This window comes from Phalacrocorax carbo, chromosome 3, assembly GCF_963921805.1.
Source record: "Phalacrocorax carbo chromosome 3, bPhaCar2.1, whole genome shotgun sequence".
In the NCBI taxonomy this organism is placed as follows: Eukaryota; Metazoa; Chordata; class Aves; order Suliformes; family Phalacrocoracidae; genus Phalacrocorax; species Phalacrocorax carbo.
The window spans coordinates 108,116,182-108,142,894 of NC_087515.1; the positions used below are offsets into that span (position 1 = coordinate 108,116,182).

Genomic DNA, 26,713 nt, shown 5'->3' on the forward strand with positions numbered 1-26,713 from the left:
TCTTGACTTGTAAAATTGAATTTATAGCCCTCTGGAACTTGTGATCAAGATTAATGTGGAGAATAAATTTTCAGCTGCCATTACAGACATCAAAAAAAAAGGTTTGTATGGTTAACCATTGGTGCCCTCCTCTCAAGCATTTTGCCTGTCTTATCAGAACATGTGACTGAGATAAAGCAGCCATGAATATCTGATTAAGAGAGGTGAGCAGTGGGAAAAGTTTATGCACAATCTGTGCAATCTTCATTTAAGTGGAATTGAGTGAACTGATTTTTGTAGAAGGAGAATCAAAACATGCAAGTCAGTGTCTCTTGTACAGTTGAGAATTCCAGTATTCCTTGCATATAATTTCTGTCAAACTATTTGGGACAATGCATATCCTGTTATTCACACTGAACAGTTGTATCAGTCAGCTGCTTACCAATCGTATGTGTCTGAAAATCATGCAAAACAGCTTTAAAAATCAAATCTAATAGTAGTTGTGCAAGGTTCATGAGTCTTTCCACTTAAAAGGAAGTGAGAGCGTTGTCTCCTTGGTGAGGGCGTAGCCTTGGGTACTTCAGAGAACTGTGAGTTAACTGCTTTATTCAGCACAGGTTATTTTTCTTAACAAAGCTAAATTTTAATGTAGATCTGTGTTAGCCCTGGCACTGAAACCACGGTTATTTTGAAGTGTGGGAATGGCTCTGAGGTTAGCTACATGTGTACCATTTTGTGCTTGGAACTTGCATGTGGTAGGTCCTTCTGGAGCAAGGCAGAGAAGGCTCCCGTCTGACTGTTTAGTAGCCAGCAGTCATGCCCATCCTTTCCTTCCTTGTCTAGGTATCTACACAGCCAGCAAACAGTGCTCTGCCTCACAAGTCTATTGTGTGTAATGCTTTCAAGACTGTAAAACACTTAAACGTTGTGTGAAAGGGGGGTTTATGAAGCACCCTACATGAGGGATTGCTGATGTGTAATGCGTTGGTACTTTCTTCACATATTAAGGGAGACAGTATCTTTCGTATTGACTTTTCTATCTCTTTTGTCCTTTTAATCAGAATTTTTTTTGATTAGTGAACTGTCCTTCTGATGTTGCATAGACAGAAAAATAACCAAGTGCTCAGGTACGCGTCTTAATCAGCTTAAAATAGAAAAATTTAAATTAATTTTTGATGGGTTAGTCTTACTTTTCCAAGAAGATGAAAAATATGAATGTTTCAATTTTTGTAGTGCTATATTATTGAGGCTGTCACTCAGACTTTTCTTGCTAATCCAATGAAAGACTAATGTGTTATGATTAAGTACAATATTTCTGGCAATCCTTTAAGGCCGTGTTATGACTAAAAGTAAATTAGTTATGAAAATATTCTGCTTTATTTTAATAAAAAAGCATTCTGTTTTATTTAGAAACAAATACCAAAATCTCTGTAGTGAGGAATACTTTAAATAGACTTTCTTTTATGTTTAAATTAGTTTTTGAAAGAGAACATCACAATACTTTTTGGGAGAACAGAGCAATAAAATCTTAGTGCAACTTGTTATGTAGTTAATATGCATCTCAAAGGCTTATGAGTTATACTATAGATGCTTGTAATAAACAGCATTTTTGTATTGTTTAATAGTGATAAAATAGAAAAATGCATGTTTTATAGAAGAAAAGGTATATTCACGCTATTAATGTTTTTCATAAAGAAATATTTTGGGATAATTTGATAACAATTTGCTTTTGACAAAATAGGCAGTTAAAAAGATGCATAGCCTAATTTGTTGCTCTTCTAGTCTTCCATCAACAGAGTTTTTACAGAGATGGAAGAAAGGCAGAGTATATGAAATAATTCTTGGTTCCTGTGCTGGTTTTGGCTGAGAAGGGGTTAATTCTCTTCACTGGAGCGCCTGTGGTGGTCGGGGACCTTTCCAGTTTCCCATTCTCTGCCATGTGGGCGGGAGGCTGGGAGGGGCGGGACCATGGCCGGGGCAGCTGACCCTGATGGGGCAATGGGATGTTCATTCCAATCACCCTGATTACAGAAGTGCTGATTTTATTTCTGAGCTTAATAGAGAGACTCTTGATTCACATTTACAGGAAGTGAGTTGTGACTGCCATGATCAGGACTAGAGGGGCCCTGCCTCCAGCCAGGTGGAGGAAAGGGACAACCGGGCTTACTGGACTGTGTGGATCTGATGGCCTGGCACGTCCAACCCACAGGAGTATAAAGCTTTAGTGGACACCGGCGCACAGTGCACCTTAATGCCATCAAACTATATAGGGGCAGAACCCATCAGCATTGCTGGAGTGACAGGGGGATCCCAAGAGCTAACTGTATTGGAGGCCGAAGTGAGCCTCACCGGGAATGAGTGGCAAAAGCACCCCATTGTGACTGGCCCAGAGGCTCCGTGCATCCTTGGCATAGACTACCTCAGGAGAGGGTATTTCAAGGACCCAAAATGGTACAGGTGGACTTTTGGTGTAGCTGCCTTGGAGACGGAGGAAATCAAACAGCTGTCTGCCTTGCCTGGCCTCTCGAAGGACCCTTCTGTTGTGGGGTTGCTGAAGGTCAAAGAACAACAGGTGCTGATCGTCACCACAACAGTGCACCGGTGGCAATATTGCACCAACTGAGACTCTCTGATCCCCATCCATGGGCTCATTCACTGACTGAAGAGCCAAGGAGTCATCAGTAAGACACACTCACCCTTTAACAGTCCCATGTGGCCAGTGCGGAAATCTAATGGAGAGTGGAGGCTAACAGTAGACTATCGTGGCCTGAATGAAGTCACGCCACCACTGAGTGCTGCCATGCCGGACATGCTAGAACTTCAATACGAACTGGAGTCAGAGGCAGCCAAGTGGTATGCCACAACTGATATTGCTAATGCATTCTTCTCAATCCCTCTGGCAGCAGAGTGCAGGCCACAGTTTGCTTTCACTTGGAGGGGTGTCCAGTACACCCGGAATCGACGGCCCCAGGGGTGGAAACACAGTCCTATTATTTGCCATGGACTGACCCATAAAGCACCAGGACAGGGAGAAGCTCCCGAACACCTTCTATACATTGATGGCATCATCATGTGGGGCAACACAACGGAAGAAGTTTTTGAGAAAGGAGAGAAAATAGTCCAAATCCTTCTGAAAGCTGGTTTTGACATAAAACACAGTAAGGTGAAAGGACGCGCACAGGAGATCCAGTTCTTAGGAGTCAAATGGCAATATGGACATCGTCAGATCCCCATGGATGTGATCAACAAAATAGCAGCCATGTCTCCACCAACCAGCAAAAAGGAAACACAAGCTTTCTTGGGTGTTGTGGGTTTTTGGGGAAAGCATATTCCACACTACAGCCTGATCGTAAGCCCTCTCTATCAAGTGACCCGGAAAAAGAATGATTTCAAATGGGGCCCTGAGGAACAACAAGCCTTTGAACAGATTAAACAGGAGATAGTTCATGCAGTAGCTCTTGAGCCAGTACTGGAGGGACAAGATGTAAAGAATGTGCTCTACACCACAGCCGGGGACAATGGCCCTACCTGGAGCCTCTGGCAGAAAGCGCCAGGGGAGACCTGAGGTCGACCCCTAGGGTTTTGGAGTTGGGGATACAGAGGGTCCGAAGCCCGCTATACTCCAACTCAAAAAGAGTTATTGGCAGCATATGAAGGGGTCCGAGCTGCTTCAGAAGTGGTTGGTACTGAAGCACAGTTGCTCCTGGCACCCCGACTGCCAGTGCTGGGCTGGATGTTCAAAGGAAACATCCCCTCTACACACCATGCAACTGATGCTACGTGGAGTAAATGGGTCGCACTGATCACCCAGCGGGCTCGAATAGGAAACCCCAGTCACCCAGGAATCTTGGAAGTGATCATGGACTGGCCAGAAGGCAAAGATTTTGGATTATCACCAGAGGAGGAGGTGACACGTGCTGAAGAAGCCCCACTGTATAACAAACTGTCAGAAGATGAAAAGCAGTATGCCCTGTTCACTGATGGGTCCTGTTGCCTTGTGGGCAAGCACCGGAGATGGAAGGCTGCTGTATGGAGTCCTATATGACAAGTCGCAGAAACTGCTGAAGGAGAAGTTGAGTCGAACCAGTTCGCAGAGGTAAAGGCCATCCAGCTGGCCTTAGACATCGCTGAACGGGAAAAGTGGCCAGTGCTCTATCTCTATACTGACTCCTGGATGGTGGCAAATGCCCTGTGGGGCTGGCTGCAGCAGTGGAAGCAGAGCAACTGGCAGCGCAGAGGCAAACCCATTTGGGCTGCCACATTGTGGCAAGATATTGCTGCCCGGGTAGAGAACCTGGTTGTAAAGGTACATCACGTGGATGCTCACATCCCCAAGAGCTGGGCCACTGAAGAACATCGAAACAACCAGCAGGTAGATCAGGCTGCCAAGAGTGAAGTGGCTGAGGTGGATCTGGACTGGCAGCATAAGGGTGAACTATTTCTAGCTTGTTGGGCCCATGACACCTCAGGCCATCAAGGGAGAGATGCAACATACAGGTGGGCTCGTGATCGAGGGGTGGACTTGACCATGGACGCTACTGTACAGGCTATCCACGAACATGAAACATGTGCTGCAGTCAAGCAAGTGAAGCGGGTAAAGCCTCTGTGGTATGGGGGATGATGGTTGAAATATAAATATGGGGAGGCCTGGCAGATTGACTATATCACACACCCACAAACCCGCCAAGGCAAGCGCCATGTGCTTACAATGGTAGAAACAACAACTGGCTGGCTGGAAACATATCCTGTCCCCCACGCCACTGCCCGGAACACTATCCTGGGTCTTGAGAAACAAGTCCTGTGGTGACATGGCACCCCAGAGAGGATTGAATCAGACAACGGGACTCATTTCCGAAATAGCCTCATAGACACCTGGGCCAAAGAGCACGGCATTGAGTGGGTGTATCACATCCCCTATCACGCACCAGCCTCTGGGAAAATTGAACGGTACAATGGACTGTTAAAAACTACACTGACAGCAATGGGGGGTGGGACATTCAAGCACTGGGATACACATTTAGCAAAAGCCACGTGGTTAGTCAACACGAGGGGATCTGCCAATCGAGCTGGCCCTGCCCAGTCAGAAATCCTACATACTGTGGAAGGGGATAGAGTCCCTGCAGTGCACGTAAAAAGTATGCTGGGCAAAACAGTCTGGATTCTTCCTGCCTCAGGCAAAGGCAAACCCATTTGTGGGATTGTTTTTGCTCGAGGACCTGGGTGCACTTGGTGGGTGGTGTGGGAGGATGGAGAAATCCAGTGTGTGCCTCAAGGGGATTTGGTTTTGGGTGAGAACAGTCAATGAACTGAATGGCACAATGCGAACTGCTATATAATACTGTGTGTCACCTCTGTGTTGTATCAATATCATAGTACAAGCTTCCCAACCCATGGAAGGTAAACTGTGAAGCAAGCAAAGTGCAGCAGTGATGGAACGATGACTGACTTGGTATGCAGCAACCCAATGCCACACACCATCTCTCCCACCCTGAAAGACTGATACGACAGATGGAGCCCAAAGTCATGGACTGGGTGAACTCAATGGACATTTTAATGGACATTTTACAGGGAAGGTCCATAGACTAAGGGAATTATGTCTATGTATTATGTTAAAGGATGGGAAGGGGAGGGGTGGTGGTTGGTGAGGTATTGGATGGTATGGGACCTGGGCATGGTGTAAATGGTATGGAATAACGGGTGGAGAATGTGCTGGTTTTGGCTAAGAAGGGGTTAATTCTCTTCACTGGAGCGCCTGTGGTGGTCGGGGACCTTTCCAGCTTCCCATTCTCTGCCACGTGGGCGGGAGGCTGGGAGGGGCGGGACCACGGCTGGTGCAGCTGACCCCGACTGGCCAATGGGATGTTCATTCCATACCATGTGACACCATGACCAGTATATTAATGGTGGCAGTTGGCACACAGTGGGGCAGTTGCAGCTTGGGGGCTGGCTGTGTCGGGTTGGTGGGTGGCTGTGTCGGGTTGGTGGGTGGCTGTGTCACGTGCAGTTTGTTTTGGTGGTTCATTCCCTTTCCTTCCTCCCTTCCCTCCCTGGCCCGGGTTTTGCGCCTCTCATTGTTTTCCTTTCCATTGCATTTTTGTTGTTATTTTAATTATTAATCTGTTCTTACCTCAACCCATGAGCGTTACCCTTCTGATTCTCTCCCCCATCCCACTGTTGGGGGAGTGAGCGAGCGGCTGTGTGGGGCTGAGTTGCCGGCTAAAGCACGACAGTTCCTAATTGACAGAGGTCCTGGATGGCTACTCCAGAGCTAAAAGGGAAAAAAAAACATATGTGGAGAGATAGTGTGTTACAAGGAAAAGCTGATATATATGTGAGTTGCTACCTGGGAGAGATATAGTTTCACTAGGGTTAGTCTTGTTCCTCCTAATGATGAGAAGTTCTGTTCATCCCTGTAGCACACCAGTGGGGCAATCCTGAAAAATTAGTGCAGATACTCTTTCTCATAATCACTGTCAAGGGTTGGATTTGTGGTCTTCCAAGTTTGTAAACAGAGGTATTCAGCACAAGTCAAAAAGCTATTATCAAGGCCTGTATTTTATTCTAGCTGTTGGCTGTTTGCCAGAGAATTTCCTCAGTTAATGCACACCAAAATACTGCCTTATAACATGTTCTGAATGTCAGGAGTAACTTCTCATGATATTTTTGGTATAGAAACCAGTACTTTTATAATTCTTTGACAAGTTTTCTGTTTCTAAACCTACTTTAGTTCATGCCAGCAAGTAGGCTTTGAAGTTTTTGCATGCTTTTAAAAACTAAGCTTTTTCTCAAACAGTAACAAAAAAAGATTTATTTTTTTTTTAGTCCAGCTCTTTTAGGAGAATGACATGACAAATAACTTGTTGTCAGTTCTGTTCCTTTTTCCTTCTAGAAAGGAAAGGCTTTGTCAGTTTAGGGAGGGCTGTTGTCAATTTTTCTTTCTTTAATGGTGAATTAAAATTAGCTGAGGTAGCTCCTGCGTTAAGTCACATGAAACTTCCTGAAAATATTAAACTTTGAGCTAGAAGAGAAGGTATGGAGGGATTTTTGTTTGTTCTGTGTGACTGATGTATGACTTTGACACCAAAATGCCTCTAATGAAAAGAAATTTCAGGAGTATCTTTTTCTCATGCGAGGCAGGTTTTGGGGTTGCTTTTCTGTCCACTTGGACAATTCCAAAAGCATTTATGTTAAAGGCTGTCTAAAGAGGAGAGTTTAGTTTTATTTTTGTAGTTTCTAATAAACTTTTATTTTTATAGAAGACAGGGAAAGCATGTGTAGCAACTTTCTGCAACTTAAATACTGTAATTTTTTTAAGACTGCAGATTTATGAGAAAAACAATTTTTGCTAAGGTGCTCACTAACACCACTGAATTCAATTTCGGAATGGGAATTTGGATGTGCTCAGCTGTAGTTTAAAAAAACTGAAACGTGCAAAATGCTGTTGCTTGATGGATATGGGGTGAATATTTTATTGGTCAGTCTGTTTTGAAATAAAATGTTCCTTTAAATTCATTTTAAGTCCATTAAAACACAGTATTGCTGCACATTCCACTCTGCATTTTGTAGATTTAGATTAAATCTTTGAAAAATTTTACAGTTCTACCTGGCAACTTAAAATATAATATTACCAAAGTTAGCATCTTCTTTTTATTGTCTCCCCCCCCCCCCCCCCCAATATATGCTTATGATTTTTCCTGCTTCCTATAGACCAGTGGTGCTTTTTCTGCATCACGAGCTACAAAGGAAAAAACAAGGTGGAACACCAAATGTTCTGATTTTCACAAATCATTACGTTTAACTTTAGGATTAGATATCTGAAATTGCTGATGCTTAACAAACTTGACATTGCAGATTTGGTCTAAAGCCAGTGTAACATCAGTATAAATCTGCCTGTTAACTCCAGTAACCATTGAATTTAGGTTTTCAGGAAGCATAGGTATATACAGGTGTTCTCAAAATGGTTTCTGACTAGGTGAAAAGGGAGGAAAGTTGGCCATCTGGCTAGATGTGGGGTTTCAGATAGGGAACTTGACTATTCTGAATGTGCATCAGATCCACTGGAGCATTAAACCTTTCAGTGCATTTTTGTGTATCAAATGTCAGGAAGAATTCGTTAATGTATGCTGCTATGAAATCTCGAGAGGCCTGTATAAACCCATTAATGTATCATTACACATTACATGTAAAGACCCTTGTGACTTTATCAAATTCTCTAAATATAATTGTGTGGGGTTTTTTTCGTATTATACTGAATAAATATGCTCAATACGCAATTGAGCAACTGATGTACTCAACTTCTATTTGTCGTTTTACTTTTTACATGCCAGTTTAGCGTATCTAAAAGTCAGCAAGAAATAAAATGCAACCAGGAAAAGTCTTTCTGCAGTGTTGGGGAAAGAGCATGTGGTCTCTGTTTAGTTTGTTAAATGATGAAAATATATGCATTTGGCAGAAACTAGTTAATTTGCATTTGTCATATTCCCACTCTATAATTCAGACACAAAATTCAACATCTTCATTCTTTCTAAGAAAAGATTTCACAACAGTGCTCTGCTTTTAGGTCTTCTGTTACTGACTTTTCACTATTTTATAAGATAGATATTCACCAATATGTGACTGCAGAATATAACCAGAGATAATTAAAACCAAGAAGTAAATTCTCATGTTACTTTACAATTCTTCAGAGTTTTTAGGTCAATCTGCAGCTATTTTAGATTGCATTTAAGCTGAGTTATTGAAATATATGCATATTAGGCAAATAAATTGTTCTAAAATGAAAGTAGGCCAGATTTCTGGAAACTCTACACTTAACTTTGAGTTCGAGTGACTTCTGATTAGAAGATTTTTTGCATCCAGATACATAATGAATGCTTATTCCTAACTATTTATTTGCTTGTATTACTTGAGTTATACGCAGCATCTTCATGTTGCTTGTTCAGCAATATTTTTGTTCAGATTTTGTCTTGTTACCTTTTAAATTTTTTACATATAGTTTCTTTATATTCAGAACACATAAACATCTGATCTTCACTATCAAATTATATATTTGCAGGTTAGAATTTATATTCTAGTATGGAAAGAAAAATTGCTCATAATATAATCATGGAAATAGTTATTTTTTTTAATCTTAGTGGCCTGTAAACTAAACCTTTCAAGAAGACAAAGGTGAAAAGGATGGGGTAAAGTCGAAGGAATTAGAAATGTAGAAAGAAAAAAGACATTTGAACAGAAGCTCATTGGAGCCAATGGAGAGACAGTGCAGTGAGGTTTTTCAGGCAGGCTGTGGTTGAGGTTCTGTCAGTTCTTAAGAGTCACAGAACCACTGGGGTGGGAAGGCACTTCTGGAATTCTTCTAGTTCAACCCCTTGTTCAGAGCAGACTCAGCTGGAGGAGGTTGCTCAGAGCCATGGTCAGTCTGGTCTTGAATTATCTGCAAGGCTGGAAACTCCACAGCTTCTCTGGTTAACGTCTTCCAGTGCTTGACCACCCTCACAGTAAAGCTCTTGATGGTACATCTCAGCATGACCAAAAGTGGGGCCAGAGCAATTTATAACTGTACTTGCTACTTACCTTATACACAGTAAGCCTTTTCCTTACCTACTATATTCAGCTGTAGTTTAGGTAGAGGGCTAAGATGTGGTTTTACACACTCCTGCATTTTTTTTTTCTTCTAAACAGAATGATGGTTTCTCTTCCACGTGTCATTGGAATTGCTTGGCTTTATTGCAACGGTCCTTGCAAATCCTTATGGGGATGACATTGTTTTAGATTAGCGCAGTGTCTCATGCTTGAGTTCATGTCCGCAAAGTGATTTCAGTAATGTAAAACTAGTCAAATATTCCTGGTCATCGACAGAGGAGAACAGCTGTGCCCAGAAAGCCCTTCTTGTACATGGTGGATGGTATAGGAAAATGTATGGAGACTGCTTTGTTCTGTTGGACGCAGTGTTGGACACCTTCAAGAGTCGCCTGGACAGGGTGCTGGGCCATCTTGTTTAGACTCTGCTCTTCCTAGAAAGGTTGGACTAGATGATCCCTGAGGTCCCTTCCAACCTGGGATTCTGTGATTCTGTGTGATTCTTGTTGCTGGTGCTCTGGCAGAGCAGATCACAGCAGGAGGCTGCAAAGAAGTCTGAGTGGCTAAGTTTGTGGAAGAAAAAAAATGAGGACTGTAAAGAATAAGGACAAAATGTTTATACTTCAATGAAAAAGGAGTTTGGAAAGCTTTAATGTTACTTGGAAGTCAGAATGAAAGGAAAACAAGAACCTTTAAACGGAGCGCTTCTAACATGCTTGGGGGAAGGAAGTTGGGTGCCAAGAACCTCAAAAAGAAAGAGGGCTGCAATAATCATACTATATAATTATCATGGTTCGGATAGAAAAGACAGAAACTTGCATGCTATTTTTGTATGTTTTCAAGTATTGTTCATATCCCTGGGGCCTCCTATAAAATCTTACCCTTCTCTGCAAGAAGGATAATGGAAAATGTTTGACAGGATGGTAGTTCTTTATATTTTATTTCACAACTTTCACACTGTAAGGGACTTTCCAAAAATATCAGTTTTCAAAGCTCTGTTATTTTTAAAGAGCAGCTAATCACAAAGGCGAGTGGTATAAGAAAGAGCATACCTGTTATATACCTACTTGTAAGCCTGCTGCCTGGTTGAAATACCGATTAAGGTGAAATTCAGCTAACCTTGCTCATACGGTGTATGTTCAGAGTTTCAGATATACAAGGTTTTTTTGAAAACCAGAATAAAACCACTTTTTTTTTTTTTTCCTTTTAGCATGGGAAAACTTTTGTGTTAAGAGGGTTGCAGTGGAGGTGGGCAAACCTGTATATTGCCTTTTACCTTTCAGTGTCATGTGGGACAGTTGTGAATGTATGTAGTATTGAAGTAGCTGGGAGAGCAGCCTCAAAGTGACACTGAACATGACTACAAGGAAAATACATTCTTGATCTGTTCTTGGGATTTGAATCTGAATCTCTGAGGATCATCTGTCTGTGTTTGAAATGTTATTTCAGTGTGACTTTGAAAGAAAGAGATGATTGAAATTTAGAAATTTTTAGTGTCAGTTGTTGAATGATATTGCCCAAAGTAATTACAGTGTTTTTGATTGGCATAGTTTTTAGCTTTTTATGTGAAATATGTTCTCAGTAAGAAAGTCTGTTTGGTATTTTCTCCCACCGCTTTTATCCAAATTTAATTGTATGGCTAAGCTGTTATTCTGTGTCCAGACTTTTCAAGCAATCCTAATGAAAAATGTCTTATTTAATATATAAATTTTGTTTTCATTTGCATTTCTCTTCTGAAAACAGTCAAACCTGCAGAGAGAAGAGCAAAATTAGTGTATTAGTAGTCTAGGATTTCTACATGTAACAGACTGAATGAGATACAGCAGTGTGCTATTCTTTAAACTATTCTTGGCTGCAAAGTAAGACTGAGAGTACTTAATGGGGTATGCTTAACACTGTATTGTAGTACCTAAAAGGAAGCTGTGGCTAATAAGAGACAGAGAATGTACAGAGAATGATAGTATAGATACAAATACACAGAGAGAATAAGCATAATATTATGAAGAAAGGTGTTAAGCTGTTATGCTGTACTTTCCCTTTCCAAACAAAGAATTTTTATTCTCTTGTATTGTATAGATCCCTTATTTATACATACAAAGGATGTTGAAGAACATATGCAAGAAGAATAATATGCATTTAAAAGGAAATTCTAAATAGGAACTTAAATACACAAAAGTATCAAATTATATACCACACAAAATCAATAGAATAGTGAATACTGATTCCCAGAATTCTCCAAAATAAGCTCAGTCATATATAAAATTGGAAACGACGAGGATGACTGCACCATGAACAGCTGCATCATTTTGTACTGACTGGATGAAGACCCTATTCAGTATGGCAGTTCTAAACAAGCATACAATGTGCATGGTTTTGTATGACATGGTTGGGAGTAGATATGATAATGAAATTAGTGACTTCAGGACATGTTTCTTTCTATCTGGAATAAAATAGGTTAGTCCTAATAAAGGAGCTGGACTATATTTGGGTACAGCTGATTTGAGGCTGTAGTAAGTGAAAAGATTTTTGCTAGTTTGAATTGGTTTGTTTGAACAAATGATTAAAAATACACTGCAAAGTTGATTAGAAACACACACTTACTCTACATGTGGAAGAAGGATAGAGAAAATCTTGTCAGTAAGAGAAGAGTCAGTAATTCAGTGGATAAGATTGTTATCACTGATTTGGGGGAAAGTGGTTATTTGAATTTTCGTCTGGATGTCAGATAAAAATATGAAGATCAGCATGGTGGAGAGCAAGGAAAATGATAGTGAAAAGTAGATAAGAGAAGTAACTGGGGAGAGATAGAGCTATCACTTGTTAAGTAGAAAAATGGTTGCTTCCAGGAGAAAAATTGTTTTAGCTAAATAATTTTTAGTCTGCATCTATGTGAGCATATGTTGCACGTCCATGTATTTAAGGTTAAGATTTTTATTTCCACCAATTCAGAACTGTGTGTTCGATATGTTACAGCTTTCTTCTGTTTTCTTTTGGGATCAAAAGACTCAGTGTAATTGAAGATAGGAAAAGGAATTATGAAGGTTGAAAATGATCAGGCTTTAGGCGTGGAATAGTCTTTCACATTTATTTGTAAATGTTAAAAAACACCCAACATTTTCCAGCGTCTTGGTGTAGCTGAGCAAAGCTGGTCTGGACTCCACTTCTGAAGAATTTTTGATGGAAGGGAAGGCAGTTTGCTGAAGAGATACCTGGTCTAGCCAAATCAGGTATTTTAGGCCCCAAAGCAATACAGATGCATTACTGTCCTTCAACCAATTATCCCTATTGAGGAATAGGGATATTGAGGGTAGTACTTCAGCCATTTTGGAGCCACTCTAACATTATGCTGCTTCTTACAGCCAAGCTAGCTCAAGTACCTCTTTACAGTTCCACTGGGAGCCTAAGCATTGACTGCCGCTCATTCCAAGGCACTGTTTTTGGCTAGAATACAAAATACCTGTTTTTAAGGGGCCTACATTCAAAACCAGGCCTTGGATGCTTAAAATGTGTATTTTGGAAATCTTTTCTCAGTTAAGCACTTATGTTACTCTCTATAATTATGAAATTAAATTGATTCCCTGGGATATATTCCAACAGAGCAGTCATTAAAATCAAACAAATCCTACTTGACTGGCATGTAGAGTTTTAACTGTTTTCTGATCTTTATGAAGATACTCAACAGAGTTTGCTTTTGAGCAAGTTTGCAGTAATAGATTATCCTGCAGAGCTTTAAGTGGGCTTTGCTGTCACTGCAGCTCAGTGATTTTTTTCCTATATATAGCAGGATTATATACATGTTTTCTGAGTTGACTTCAAAACTGAAAAAATAAGAAAACAAAATGCAAAGAAAAAATGATTTATTGAAGTATTTGTCTTCTGCTCCTTACATCCCAACACAACTGTGAGCTGTATCGTTGTTTTCATGTAGACATCCAGATACCTTGTCTGTGTCAGATGGATGCATTTTTTGTTGAGTTCACACATTAGTATGATATACTGATGGTTTTAAAAGGCATGAAGAGTGCATGTCTGCTTGGGTGTTGATGAAGGTATGGCTAAACTTGCTTTCATGATATGTTTTAGTCTGTAGAATGTGTCGGTATGGAAGACTGTCATTGGCTGTATATTTACTTTTATACTAGTGTTTTGGTTTTTTAAAATGACTAGTCACTATGATTTTGGTCTTTAAAAAACTCTGTAATAATGACTACAACTATTTTATTATTTCTAGCTGAAATATGAATAAATTATTTTTTATGGTATGTTTGAAGTTTGCCAGTTTTGGTTATTCCAAACCAATGCAAATCATTCAAGATCGCCAAACCATTTCTATGTCTGTACTTGTGACAGTATCCCTGCCTGGAGTACTGAAATAACTCTTAGCTCAAAAAACAGATTGTGATGTATTTTACAACATCTAAGATCCCAAACTGAGATCAGGTGTTATAGCTTGAATGTGTTAGTCATATACCCCCTATCATAGCAATATAAATCCTCTGTCTCTCTTAAATTACATAGTTTCATGAAAAAAATATAATGTTCCAGGAACTGTTCTGTAAGATCATTATTTCTTGTTGCTGTCTTCCAAAAACTTGATTTACTTCATTATGTATTTCAGCTGTTACCAAACATTTTTTTCTGAAATTAATTAACAATATGTTTAAAATCAGATTTAAGATATGTTATATTTTTATTTGGAAGTTTATTCAGGGTTATTACTAAAGACAAGATTTGTTGTTCCATCATGGTTTACCTTTCCTGTTTTGAACTTTGATTTCCATTGCTTGTTTGCCAAAAATATTTTTTTAATGTGTACCTTTGAGATTTGGTATTCATTGCTGTCGTATAAAAGTTCTAACGCACTGCGAAGTCTATCTGGCCCACCCCTGACTGTTTAATTCAACAGCTGTGTTTTCATGTAGGGACTATATTTCCAAGTCAAAATTTTCCAGTCCTGTACACAAACAAAGTTTACATTGCCAGAATATATGGGGTTGACTGCTGCTGTGGGACTCAGTGCTGTGGATGTAACATGAAATTATGGCCACTCTTTGGATAAATATGAGCTGTCTTGGTCTTACACTCTCAATTTGAGATAGACTGAATATTTAGTCTGAAATGTGGTTTTGTCTTCCCACTCATTTGGCGTACCTGCTTGGTTTATTTTTTTATACTCATTATCCGTTGACTGTAAGATTTAAGTAGATATGCAAATATGTATTCCATAATTCTTTACAGTTAGTTGTGTGAAACTCTTGTTAATATGCAAACCAGGACTGAGTTACAGAAAATATATATAAAAAAAAATAAATACACCAACTAAACACATTTTAGGAGGAAGGATTTTCACAGACAAGTGCATTGTTTGCATTTGAGATTTATTAAAAGTGGGGTGGTGAAACCAGGTGCTTTTCAACTCTGTGGTTCATGGTGAAGTTCTCAGTGGTGCTGTTGCATTAGGCAGGAGACAAGAGACCACACAGCACAGACGTGGAGGCTGAGGAGAGGACACCATTGCAACTCCAGGGTAGGCCAGGACCCAGGGATGGCGCTCCCTGAAAGTCCAGAGCTGGAGTTAGGGGCAAGTCTCTCCTTTTTGGATTCATTTGATACTGTATTTTAAATGCCCCTGTGTAAGGATCTGTGCATGCAGGAAGATCAGGACAAGCTCATGGGATTACTTAGGCTGCACATCTGCACTGGTGCCAGTTTCCATCTAAACTTGGGGCCACGGCCAGGCTGGAGAACTCTGCCTTCCCCAGCTGCCTCCTGGGAATGGCCCCTGGCCCGTGTTCACCCATTACCCTGTCCAGGGACTAGCCGCTGCCAAGGCTGACTTGTCAGGTTTGTTAGACCCTGGCTGTAATGGTGATTCCAAGTTAACCTGGACAAGTGGGACAATGATAACTGGAATGCTAGATGATGGCAAGCACAGCTAGAACAAGCTCAGATAAGCTCATGCCAAGACAAATCCAAACACTCAGAAGAGCAGAGTCTCAGCACCATCAGGTCAGTGCAGACTCTGTGACCTTTTAAAGGAAAGACAAAAGCCTATTTCCTGGACTGTCCCAGAATACCTCAGCATTTTGTCATCTAAGTATCTTCTAGAAGCAGGAGACTGAAGGCTGCTTGATGGGTCTCACATGTGGGTGGACTCTGGTGCCATATCCATGGCACAGTGAGGGTCTTTTTTTTGTCCTTCTACAGCTTATGAGCTCTCAGTGCAGTGGGTCAGGACCAGAGAACAATGTTGTTCAGCTGGTGATGCCACCTTACTTGGATGTTAAGTATCCTTCTTTCCAAAGCCCTGTCTGTTTTGAGCCTTATATATGGCTTTGAAAAGTGCTGCCTTTTTAGGTATTTACTTTTATTTTAATACTGACTCAGTAATAAAGGTGCCATAACCAAAGCACCAAACAGAATGACAGTCAAGGATAAAAATGTAAGTTAGAAGCTTTGTCAAGTAAGGTCCATTTAGGCTTTTGCTTTTTTAGTGTAATAGTGTATGCAGAGGCAGCATGTTGGTATCTTGCCAAATTATACACACCTTTCTTCTTGCTCGGGTATAAAAGTACAGCATCTTGCTATAGCGGTAACCATTCCAGGGCATTGCACCTTGATAGTCTGCGCTGGGATGTCGTCAGTATGAAGCCTAGCCATGTTTGACCTAAACCAACTAGTGCTGACCCAAACCCTCCTCAGGCAGAGTCACAGGTTTGCAAGAGCTGGAGGAGTTTGGGTGAGGCCCCTGTGATTGAGACAGAGAGCAAGAGCTTAATAGTAGGGACACAGGCTGTGTCTGCTGGGCCCCAGGCCAGAGAACAGTCCTGGCACATTTAGTTCATGAGTCTAGACATAGTTTTTGGACTGAAGCTGTACTCGGGGCAGCAGCCAGCACAGTAGATAAGGAATGCACGGACCACAGACTTCTGCAGTGTCAATCCTGTTTCAAATGAGAGCTGGCTGTGCTCTTCACCTTGTGAAGTACTTTACTTCGTTGCTGTGGAAATGGAGCAAGCAAACTCTTGCTTGCTGAACATGAGTGCTGGGCAGTGGTGCACAGCAGTCAGCCAGCTGGGAAGCCAAACACCATCCTTTTTCACACAGTAAGTTTTCTCTGTAACATGTCCTGGGGGCGTGCTTATCACTGGTTAAAAACTCTTGTGTCCTCCCAGGACAGGGGTAGAGATGCTCAGGTACCTTTCTAATGCCATAATCCTGCCCAGCTCTCCTCTCTTTGATGGTATGTCCATGAAGAGACAGGGCTGCTGACTGTGTGAGGTGCTGCTTTAATATCAGCTGTTGCTCATTCCAGCTCAGGGAGAAAGAGAGTTGGGCAAGATAATATATAAGGTCTGAATAAGGAGAGGCTAACTTTATCAGCTGTAGATAGTAGACTGGCTTTTCTCACAGGCTGGGGACTCAGGCCTTCTTGTGAGGAGATGTAGCAGCTGCTGACGGTGCCAGGAAGGGGGGATGGATGATGGAGCAAATTGAAGCTGGGACGAGGAAGGACTGGGAGGAGAGCCTGGAAAGAATGGTGGTGTTCTGCAGTGATCAGCTCTGACATTGATCATTCTCCAGGTCCCTTGGCCCAGCCTGGCCAGCCACCCAAGACAGGTGTAAGTGTGCCTAAGGGAGTATTTTCCCTTGAGGTCTGCATATTTCTCTTGTACGTTAGTCAGCCATTCACAATAAAAGTACACTGGGTGTAGCTTGTTCTTTGGGTAATACAGTCTTTTCTTTAAGATGATGTAGGCTAAAGATATTTGTAGGGTGTTCTTAGAGGTCCTTATGAATGTGCTCGCAAATTATTTTCTGAGGCTGGTACTAGGAACAAAAATAACATATTTCTGGGTTTTATAATCCCTGCAGCAATATGGTAAGGCTTTTCTATGTTCTGCACTTATAGTGAAGGTTTAAAGTATTAGAGAGGTCATTAAAGTGCCATTCTCTTTGCAGAGCTGAAAATTAAGGAAGATACAGCAGATGATAATGGGAAAGGGAGGAGTCCTATTGAGTTAGGTCACAGTCTATACTAGATGGTATAACATAGTGATGGGAGAATGATATATTAGAATGGCAACTCTTCAGGCATCTATAATATACATAAACAAACGTGCTAATTAGGAGCGGCATTACAGTAAATTAAAAAGTTTGTATGTATCTTACTTTAATGGATGCTTCATTTTATTAATTGTTTTTCTGCAGGAATAGAATCATAGAATTATTTAGGTTGGAAAAGACCTCTAAAATCATCAAGTCCAACCATCATCTGTTTCATTAATTTTCTTTAATCTTGGAAACATAATGCCTGTGCCATATGTTGTGCTGTCTTGCTCAGATAGTACATAGGCAAGGAAGATTTCTATGTTTTGCTTTAGATTGCAAATTCCACTATAGTTTTGTTTTCTTAATAATTGGAAGGGACTCTTTTGAAAGCCTAAGACTGATGGGGGAATTTGTAATGTATTTTGCGTTATTCAGGGTACAGAAATGGAATTCTTAGTTCCTTTGAACTAAACTACTCTAAAAGAAATGTATGGGCTTCATTAAAAGATCTTAATAAATATTTTGTAAGGACTGCCTGAAAACATCCACAGAGTCAGACTAAAGGATGACAGAATCTAGGTCTTAATTGGCAACGGGACACTGTGGATAAACTTTTGCACAGCTATTTTGCAAGCTGAATTCCTTTCTTGTCAAAATATGCCCATCTCACTTTCTTTGAGAACTAGAAAGTAATCCTTGCTTACAAACTGCTCTTAAAAAGAAATGGAAGACAGGGTTTGGAGTTGTCCTCAATAAACCATTAATTGCAAATGAAGCCAACATATGCCAATGCATTTTTCTAGCTTGACTCTTAGTTGCACTTTTGAGGCATGCATTTGCTAATTGAGTATGTAAAATGTTTAGCAGTCCAGATCTATGGTGACTTTAGAACATTTGGCATATAGTAATTAACAGGGACTGTGTTTTTGAAGAGAAATTTGGGAGCAATTAAAAATGCAAGTGGATTCTGTTTTGACTAGCATTCTGTGGTTTTTGGATTGTTGTTTTTTTTTTTAGCTTTGGGTCCTGCTATGTCTCTTCAGGGCATATTGCTCATGCTGATATTTTAAAATTGTTTGGTAAAAAGCATTGTGTTAACTTTTATAAGGTTTAAGCATGATATACTTTCTGAATATGTTGCAGTGAGATTTTATATTCTCTGATGTCATTGTTGTCTAACAAGGCCTTTTTATAAATAAGGAGCATATTGTTTGTTAACATTTAATGTAAATGCTAAAATATAAATATTTAGTGAGCTATGCATCATACTAGAGATTATAGTTCCAATCTACTTCCATTACTGCCTCATAGAAGGGCAGTGCTCCCAGTATTTCATAGTTGTGTTTGATGTTTTTTGAAATAGCAGTTACTTATAAAAATTTGGGAAAAAGGGTAAGTATCTCTGCAATTTATTAAATGATTAGTGCCTACTTTCAACTTAAACTTTCCATTAATATTAAAAATAAAAATAGGTACATCTAATAGTTCCTGTCTCATGCTTGGGGTTGATGCACCTGTGTGGCTGAATTTTCTAGGGTTATGAGGTGCAAGTGAGGCTAAGTACTGACCAAAGAAAGCAGGGAGGAAGGGGTGGAGAGTCAATGCTGTGAGGATGCTACCCAAGGACAAGTGACAGGTCACTTAAAAGCAACCAGTTTGTTTTCTGCCCCACACATAGCACCCGTTAGACCCAGTCTTTCGTCAGTGCTGTTTTCTGACCTGCTGGGACGCTTGCTGAGGAATGGTAGTTAGCACAGGCCAAATGGTGCTGAGGAATAAGCTGACATGGTTCATTTATTAGAATGGGTATGCTTTGAGAAAAGTAATAGATTTTTCTTAGATTTTGTCATCACTTTAGCATGTATCTGACTCAGATTGTTTCAGACTATCATCACTGATACTAAATCCTTGTCCATTAAAATGAAGGGCCTTCTGTAACATACTGAATTTTTGCACTTTGAACATGCTTGCTGTTTATATGTTCTTAACATGCAATCTATTTTTTCTTGAATTCCAACCAAATCTGTAAGAATTGTTTGGGGAGGCGTTTGCTGTGGGCTTGTTTTTTGCAACTCAAATTATGGCTCTTTAATAGTGTACAAGGTAAATGCTGTTCAACATGAGAAAGATCTGATAGCTATAAACGATGATATAACTGGAGTAGTGATGCCTGATAAGAAATTTATAATCTAGACGTTTATTCACTTTATTGGTTTATACATTTATGTCCTTATTGTTTCCAGCAGATTTGCATTTAAAAATGGTTATATGCAAAAGAGCAAACTCTCTTTGCAGATATAACACTCCAACATCTTTTAAGGTCTATATAACAGAGGATTTCAAAAGCAGCAACTGCAGAGTTCATTTCTGGCATTGTGATTTTTTTCAGAAAGGCTTAGATTGCAAGTACCAGCAAAATATTCTTAATTAATAATTTATATGAAAGATGAATTAAATATTCATAGTGAATATAAGAAGTATGTGTTCCACCTCAGAATAGAGTAGGTACTGTAGTAAAAATCATGCTTCCAGGTCCAAAGAAACTACTGCTTCTGGCTTAGGCATAATAAAGTGGTAGCAGACAGAACAAGCACCTACATAATTGCAACGATCACAGAACTGTTCGGGTTTGAAGAGGCCTCTGAAGGTCATCTAGTCAAACCCCTCCGCTCACAACAGTATCAACTACAGCAGGGTGCTCAGGGCTGTGTCTGGTTGTGTTTTGAGATTCTCCCACTGTGGAGACTCCACAGCCTCCCAGGGTAATCTGCTCCAGTGTTTGTTCAACTGCCCTGTCAGTAAAATATGTTCTTTGATGTTTAAATGCAGTTTTCTGTATCTCAGTTTGTGCTCATTGACTGTTGCTTGTCTGGATGTGTCTGGCTCAGTCTTCCTTACTGTCCCCTTCAGGTATTTCTATACATGGATAAGATCTCCCTGGAGCCTTCTCTTCTCCGGGCTGGACAGTCCCAGCCGTCTGTGTCTCCTCATGCAGTTCCCTGCGCTTGCTCCAGTATGTCCATGTTACACTTGTGTGGGGAGCACCACACTAGAGCCAGCACTCCAGATGTCTCACCAGTGCTGAGGAGAGGGAAAGCATCACTTCCCTTGACCTGCTGGGGACGATCTTCCTCATGCGGCCTAACCTTCTATACCACAGTGGCATATTGCTGGTCCATGGTCCTTGATCATGCTCAACAGGGTGTCCACCAGGACCCCTGGATCTTTTTCTGCAAAATTGCTTTCTAGCACCAGTTGCCCAAGGCCTCCATTGGTGCATGAGGTTATTCCTTCCAAGTGCAGGACTTTGCACTCTCCTATGGACTGAGGAAACTCCCATCAATATCTTTCTCCAGCCTCTCAAGGTTCATCTGAATGGCACACAAACATCATGTGTATCGCCCTTCCTGCTTGTTTTATGTAGTCTGCAGGCTTGCTGAGGGTGTACTCTGTCCTGTTGCCAGGTCATAAATTACAATGTTAAACAGTACTGGTCTCAGTATCTACCTCCTGGGTATTCCACTAGTGACTGGCCTCCAGCTGGTTATCACGCTGCTCGTCACCACCCTTTGAGCTCAGCAGTTCAGCTGTTTTTCAGTCCACCTTGAAGTCCACTTATCTAATCAGCATTCTTGCCTATTCTTCCTTTTGCTGCTGGTATTTCAGTATTTCAACTTGTGGTCATTGCCTCTTGTCTGTTCTAGCTCTGTCTGGGTCAGTCTTCCTTACTGCTCCCATCAGTATTTATATATGTTGATAAGGTTCCCCTGAGCCTTTTCTTTCTGGGCTCTACGTTACCACTTCCCTCAGCATCTCTTAATGGCAGGTGTTCTGTAGAAGCCCTTTGTGTTGCTCTTCACACCCCTGACTGGATTTGGCTTCAGATGGGGTTTGGCTTTCCTAACCCCATCTCTGCACACTTGGACAGTGTCTATTCTTTCTAGATCACCTGTCCCTGCTGCCACCTGGATGCTTCCTTTTCCTGTCTCAGTCCTGTCAGGAGCACCTTGTTCACCCATGCAGGCATCTTGCCACCTTTTTTTGACTTCTTGCTTGTCGGGATTGACTGTTCTTGAGCTTGGGAATCAATCAAAATTGAAAATCAATCAGCTGTCCTGGACTTCCCTTGCCAGGACTGTATCCCATGGGATTCTTTTAAGCTGATCTGTGAAGAGGCCCAAGTCTTCTTGCCTGAAGGCCAGTGTTAGCACCCTGCTTTTTGCTTTCTTCCCTCCTTTCAAGATCATGAACTCTACCACCTCATGGTCACTTCAGCAAAGGCTGCCTGTGCCCTGCGCATGCCTGACTGGAGCATGTTTTTTACAGAAAAGTTCTGAATAGAGCTGTAACAGAAGTCAGTTTGAGCTAAAGCTTACTAAAAGTCAATAAAAATAATAAAAAAAAATGTTGGCATAGTTGGATGTAATTATAAATTGCATATCTCTGTAGAGATTTTACTAAGTTGTGTTTACCCAGAGATTTAATTATTTTTAGATTTTTAAAAAAATAATTTAATCCATTGTGCTGGACGCTGGTAAAATATACTGTTTTTGACAAAGTTATTTCATTTGTTAAATGCCTGATATATAGTGAACTCTCTCATTTTGGTAGCACAAATACAATTCACAGGTAGCTGTCCTGTAACAAATTCCTTTGACACTGAAGAGGAGAAAGCATGCCTTATAGGAGAGAAGAATCTTTCCTTCACTTTATATATTTATGTGTTTTTTAATAACCAGTTAGTGCAGTGACCACTAGTGTAAGATGGACAGCAGATTCCTGTCATTACGTGACAGCAACTTCTGGTTTTGGGGAAAACATTGAAAGTCCTAGAGCCTTTGAATCTTACTGGAAACTAAGTTCTGCTCTTACTGCTACCAGTTACAATGAAAAACTACTGAAGATGGTATTGCAGGCGATTAATGTTCATTTCAAAGAATGGGTTCTAAACAGCACTGAGTATTTTATCAAAAATGTCTCAAGTGAAGAATATGATTTCACAGGTTTCGATATATGGAAGGAAGTGGTCCTAAACTCCTTGAGAGTTGCACTTGGTAAGCAAAGAGAATTTATAAAAAATGATACTACAATTACTTGTGTACTGTAAAAGAAGTTCCATATTAATTTTCTGTTACTAGTGGAAAAGATTATTTCTTACTACAAGCTTGGGACTCAGGACCTGCATGGCAAATTTCACTTCTTTTCAGTTAATATCATTGTTTGTAATTCTGCACAGCTAATCCTTTTCATTGTTGCCCCTGACCAGACCGGTTTGGGCCTTTTACCTTATACTTTAAAGGATAATGGAAATACATCGATTCAGCAATAAAATCTTCCAAAGTCCATGAAGCTCTATCCAACGATCTCTGCAGCATTTTTAATAGGCAATGGTCCATATGGATTATCTCATCTTAAATTTTCTTGCATCTTCCTCTGAAATATTTGGTTAACTTTCAGAGTAAGGATGCTAGTGCAGATAGTGTGCAGATCTGTCTTAGTATGAGACACAGACACATAGTGTATTAGCATTGTTTCTGGCTATTTTTGGAGGTGAAAACATTTTGTATGGATATCTGAATGTTCTGAGCCAAGTTTCTGTGTTGCTAAAATGGCCAAAAACAGACAGTGAAATTTCTCAAATGAAGCCTTTTTTAGTTGAATGAAAACACCTTTTTCAGTCAGTTTCTCAGAAGAGGATTGTAGTCTTTTAAGTCAGTTAAATGCTAGTTCCCTTACGAAGGTTTGTCTGGTTTAGCCTATGGCTCTGCAATACTGGTGATGCTCAGGCATTGATTGCAGATTTTGTAACGTAGGAGCATTCTTATTTAATTCCTGATACTGTCAGGTGTCTTACACAGCACATGCTGATGCTACATTTTGATACCTGGCATCATCTAATTTGTGTCTTAATAACTGTGAGGAACTTGAGGCAACCACTGAACTCATTCCAGAGTGAGGTCAGCATATCTAAATGTCTTCATAAAATCTTCTCTTGCTTCAAACATACTTTTGAAACTTACACATTTAAGAAATAAGATGATGTAAAATCTGTTTTAGAAGTCCCTAGATCACTTCTGAGGAGAGACATGGCAATTCTTTGAAAGATCAGATTTCAGTGTTTCACTCAAATGTTTTAGTACTCAAATTTGCTTATGAAATTAAGAAAACAATTTGAAGTACACTGGGAATACAGGTAAAGTTCTTCTAACAGCTGGCATGTTTTCTAAACAGCTTTCCTTTAGACACATTAAAACATTGAGCAATTTCTGCCCAAGAGGTAATAGGTTCAGAATGTTCTGAAAATTTGTGTGTAATAAAAATTCCAAACTTTCAAGTCTTCATGTTGCTCTCTTGGAGATGTTAACCTCTATTTTCAGTTTGGAGATTTGTATGCATGTATATGTGTATAGGGTTTTGAAAATTGACGTAAACACAGATGTGTATTTTACTAATGTCCTGTATTTGCATCGCTGCTTATCAATACAATAGTGCAGTGACAGTCTACATTATACTAGTAAATTAAACAGTGCTGGGACTTAGACTGGAGATAATTCTGAGTTTAGGAGTCGGCATTGGCCAAAGGCTGTCTACTCTTGGTAGTTTGGGTGTGCCTCTTCCATTTTGGAGGCTGAGAGGTTTTGGAGAATCAGCTCTTGCCTCACCATGCCCCCTGGTGTCCTTTTCAGAGGAAGGCCCTTGAAAGGGTTTAGTTTACTACTATAGAGATAACCTAACATTTGGTTGGCGTTCCTTAAGGAATCAGCTCTTGCTGGGAAAATATGAAAGTTTTTGTGATTTATTAAGGTAAACGATCCCGTGTTGATTTTAGCAAAGATGGGAGGGCCTAGGGTGTAAAAAGACCAATCCTGTGAGGAGCTGGAAAAGCAGCTCAGCAGGAACAAAAGATTGAACTCATGCAACAAAGTTTGTTGCATTTCTGTCAGTGAAGTCAAACCCTAGGAATACATGAGAACCTTTTGCCATGTTATGTGGGGAATGGCACTTGCTCATAGAGAGCTGGCTTAGATGAACATTTGGGACTTTATTTGACAAAGAAAAAGTTGTTGCATGTGATGGGAGAAGTGAAAGTTTGAGAGGATTTCTGTTTAATTAAGGGATAGCCCTAGTCTCCGTATTTGCTTTGATCTTTCCCCAGAGTCTGTCTATTGCCAAAGTCTAATTCAGTTAGAGTGTAACTGTGGACAGAAAATGCCTTTTAATATTTCTGAGTGAAAAAAGATAAAGAAGCAAGCACAGAAAAATAGGAGCGTATATGATTTAATTTCAACTGAACTCATATTCTATGGGGGAAGGTGTTTTGCTGGTGAATGATGGGTGTGGAAATACAAAGAGATCTTGCAGTAAGAGTTCAGAAGGCAGACTACTCTCTATACTGTCAGTGCTTTTCTGTTTCCAGTTGAAGAAAGGAACAAGAGACCAGGAGAGGATGAAAAGAGCTGTATTAGAGAACACTCACTTGTTATTCCAGATTTGATAGGAGGTATTTATAAATCTTAGAATCATAGAATGGTTTGAGTTGGAAGGAACATCTAAAGGTCTTGCAGTCCAACTCCCCTGCAGTGAGCAGGGACATCTTCAACTAGATCAGATTGCTCAGAGCCTCTCCCAGCCTGACTTCGAGTGTTCCTAGGGATGGGGCATCTACCACCTCTCTGGGCAACCTGTGCCAGTGTTTCACCACTCTCATATAAAAAGTCTTCCTTACATGTAGCCTGAATCTACCTCCTTTAAGTTTAAAACCATTACCCCTTCTCCAATCGCTAGAGGCCCTGCTGAAGTCTGTCCCCATCTTTCTTATAAGCCCCCTCATATTGGGTTTTCCTGGCAAGGTTTTGGTAGCAGGGAGCTACAGGGGTGGCTTCTGTGAGAAGCTGCTAGAAGCTTCCCCCATGTCCAATAGAGCCAATGCCAGCCGGCTCGAAGACTGAGCCGCTGCTGGCCAAAGTGAAGCTCATCAGTGACAGAGGGTAGCACCTCTGGGGTAACATGTTTGAGAAGGAGAGAAGGAGGGTGGGGCGGGAAATTGCACAACTGCAGCCAGAGAGAGGAGTGAGGATATGTGAGAGGAACAGCCCTGCAGACACCAAGGTCAGTGAAGAAAGAGGGGAGGAGATGCTCCAGGCACCGGAGCAGAGATTCCCCTGCAGCCCATGGTGAAGACCATGGAGGCCCACGGTGGAGCAGATATCCAGATAGCAGATATCCACCTGCAGCTTATGGAGGACCCCACAGTGGAGCAAGTGGATGCCTGAAGGAGGCTCTGACTCCACGGGAAGCCTGTTCTGGAACAGGCTCCTGGCAGGACCTGGCAGGTTTGCTGGCAGGACTTGTGACCCCACTGGGGACCCGAGCTAGAGCAGTCTGTTTCTGAAGGACTGCTCCCCTGGAAGGGACCCATGCCGGATCAGTTTGTGAAGAAGTGCAGCCCATGGGAAGGAACCATGTTGGAGAAGTTCATGGAAGACTGTCTGTCACAGAAGGGACACCACACTGGAGCAGGGGAGGAGTGTGAGGAGCCGTCCCCATGATGAGGAAGGAGCGGCAGAGACAATGTGTGATGAACTGACCGCAATGCCCATTCCCCGTCCCCCTGCGCTGCTCGGGGGGCAGGAGGTGGAGAAATCAGGAGTGATGTTGAGCCCGGGAAGAATGGAAGGGTCAGGGGAAAGTGTTTTAAGACCTGTTTTTATTTCTCATTATCCTACTCTGATTTGATTGGTAATATATTAAGTTAATTTCCCCAAGCTGGGTCTGTTTTACCCGTGAAGGTAATTAGTGAGTGATTTCTCCCTGTCCTTATCTTGACCCACAAGCCTTTCATTATATTTTCTCTTCCCTGTCCAGCTGAGGAGGGACACTGATAGAGCTGCTTTGGTGGGAGCCTCGTGTCCAGCCAGGGTCCATCCACCATACCCCTTTAAGTACTGGAAGGCTGCAATAAGGTCTCCCCACAGCCTTCTCTCTCCAGGCTGAACAACCCCAACTCTCTCAGTCTGTCCTCATTCTTCATGGCAGAGGTGTTCTGGCCCTGGGATCATTTTTGTGGCCTTCCTCTGGACCTGCTCCAACAGGTCCATGTCCTGCC

General features: G+C 41.1%; 1 protein-coding gene across 1 annotated transcript in view; it reads left to right on the forward strand.

The window, feature by feature from the left end:
- The first annotated feature begins 2,689 nt into the window (after positions 1-2,689).
- Positions 2,690-26,713, forward strand: part of SNTG2 (syntrophin gamma 2) — a 268,118-nt gene continuing 244,094 nt past the window's right edge. The window contains exon 1 of the mRNA XM_064448571.1: positions 2,690-3,142. Within this exon, the coding sequence (XP_064304641.1) occupies positions 2,690-3,142 (453 nt within the window). The remainder of the gene's footprint in view (positions 3,143-26,713) is intronic.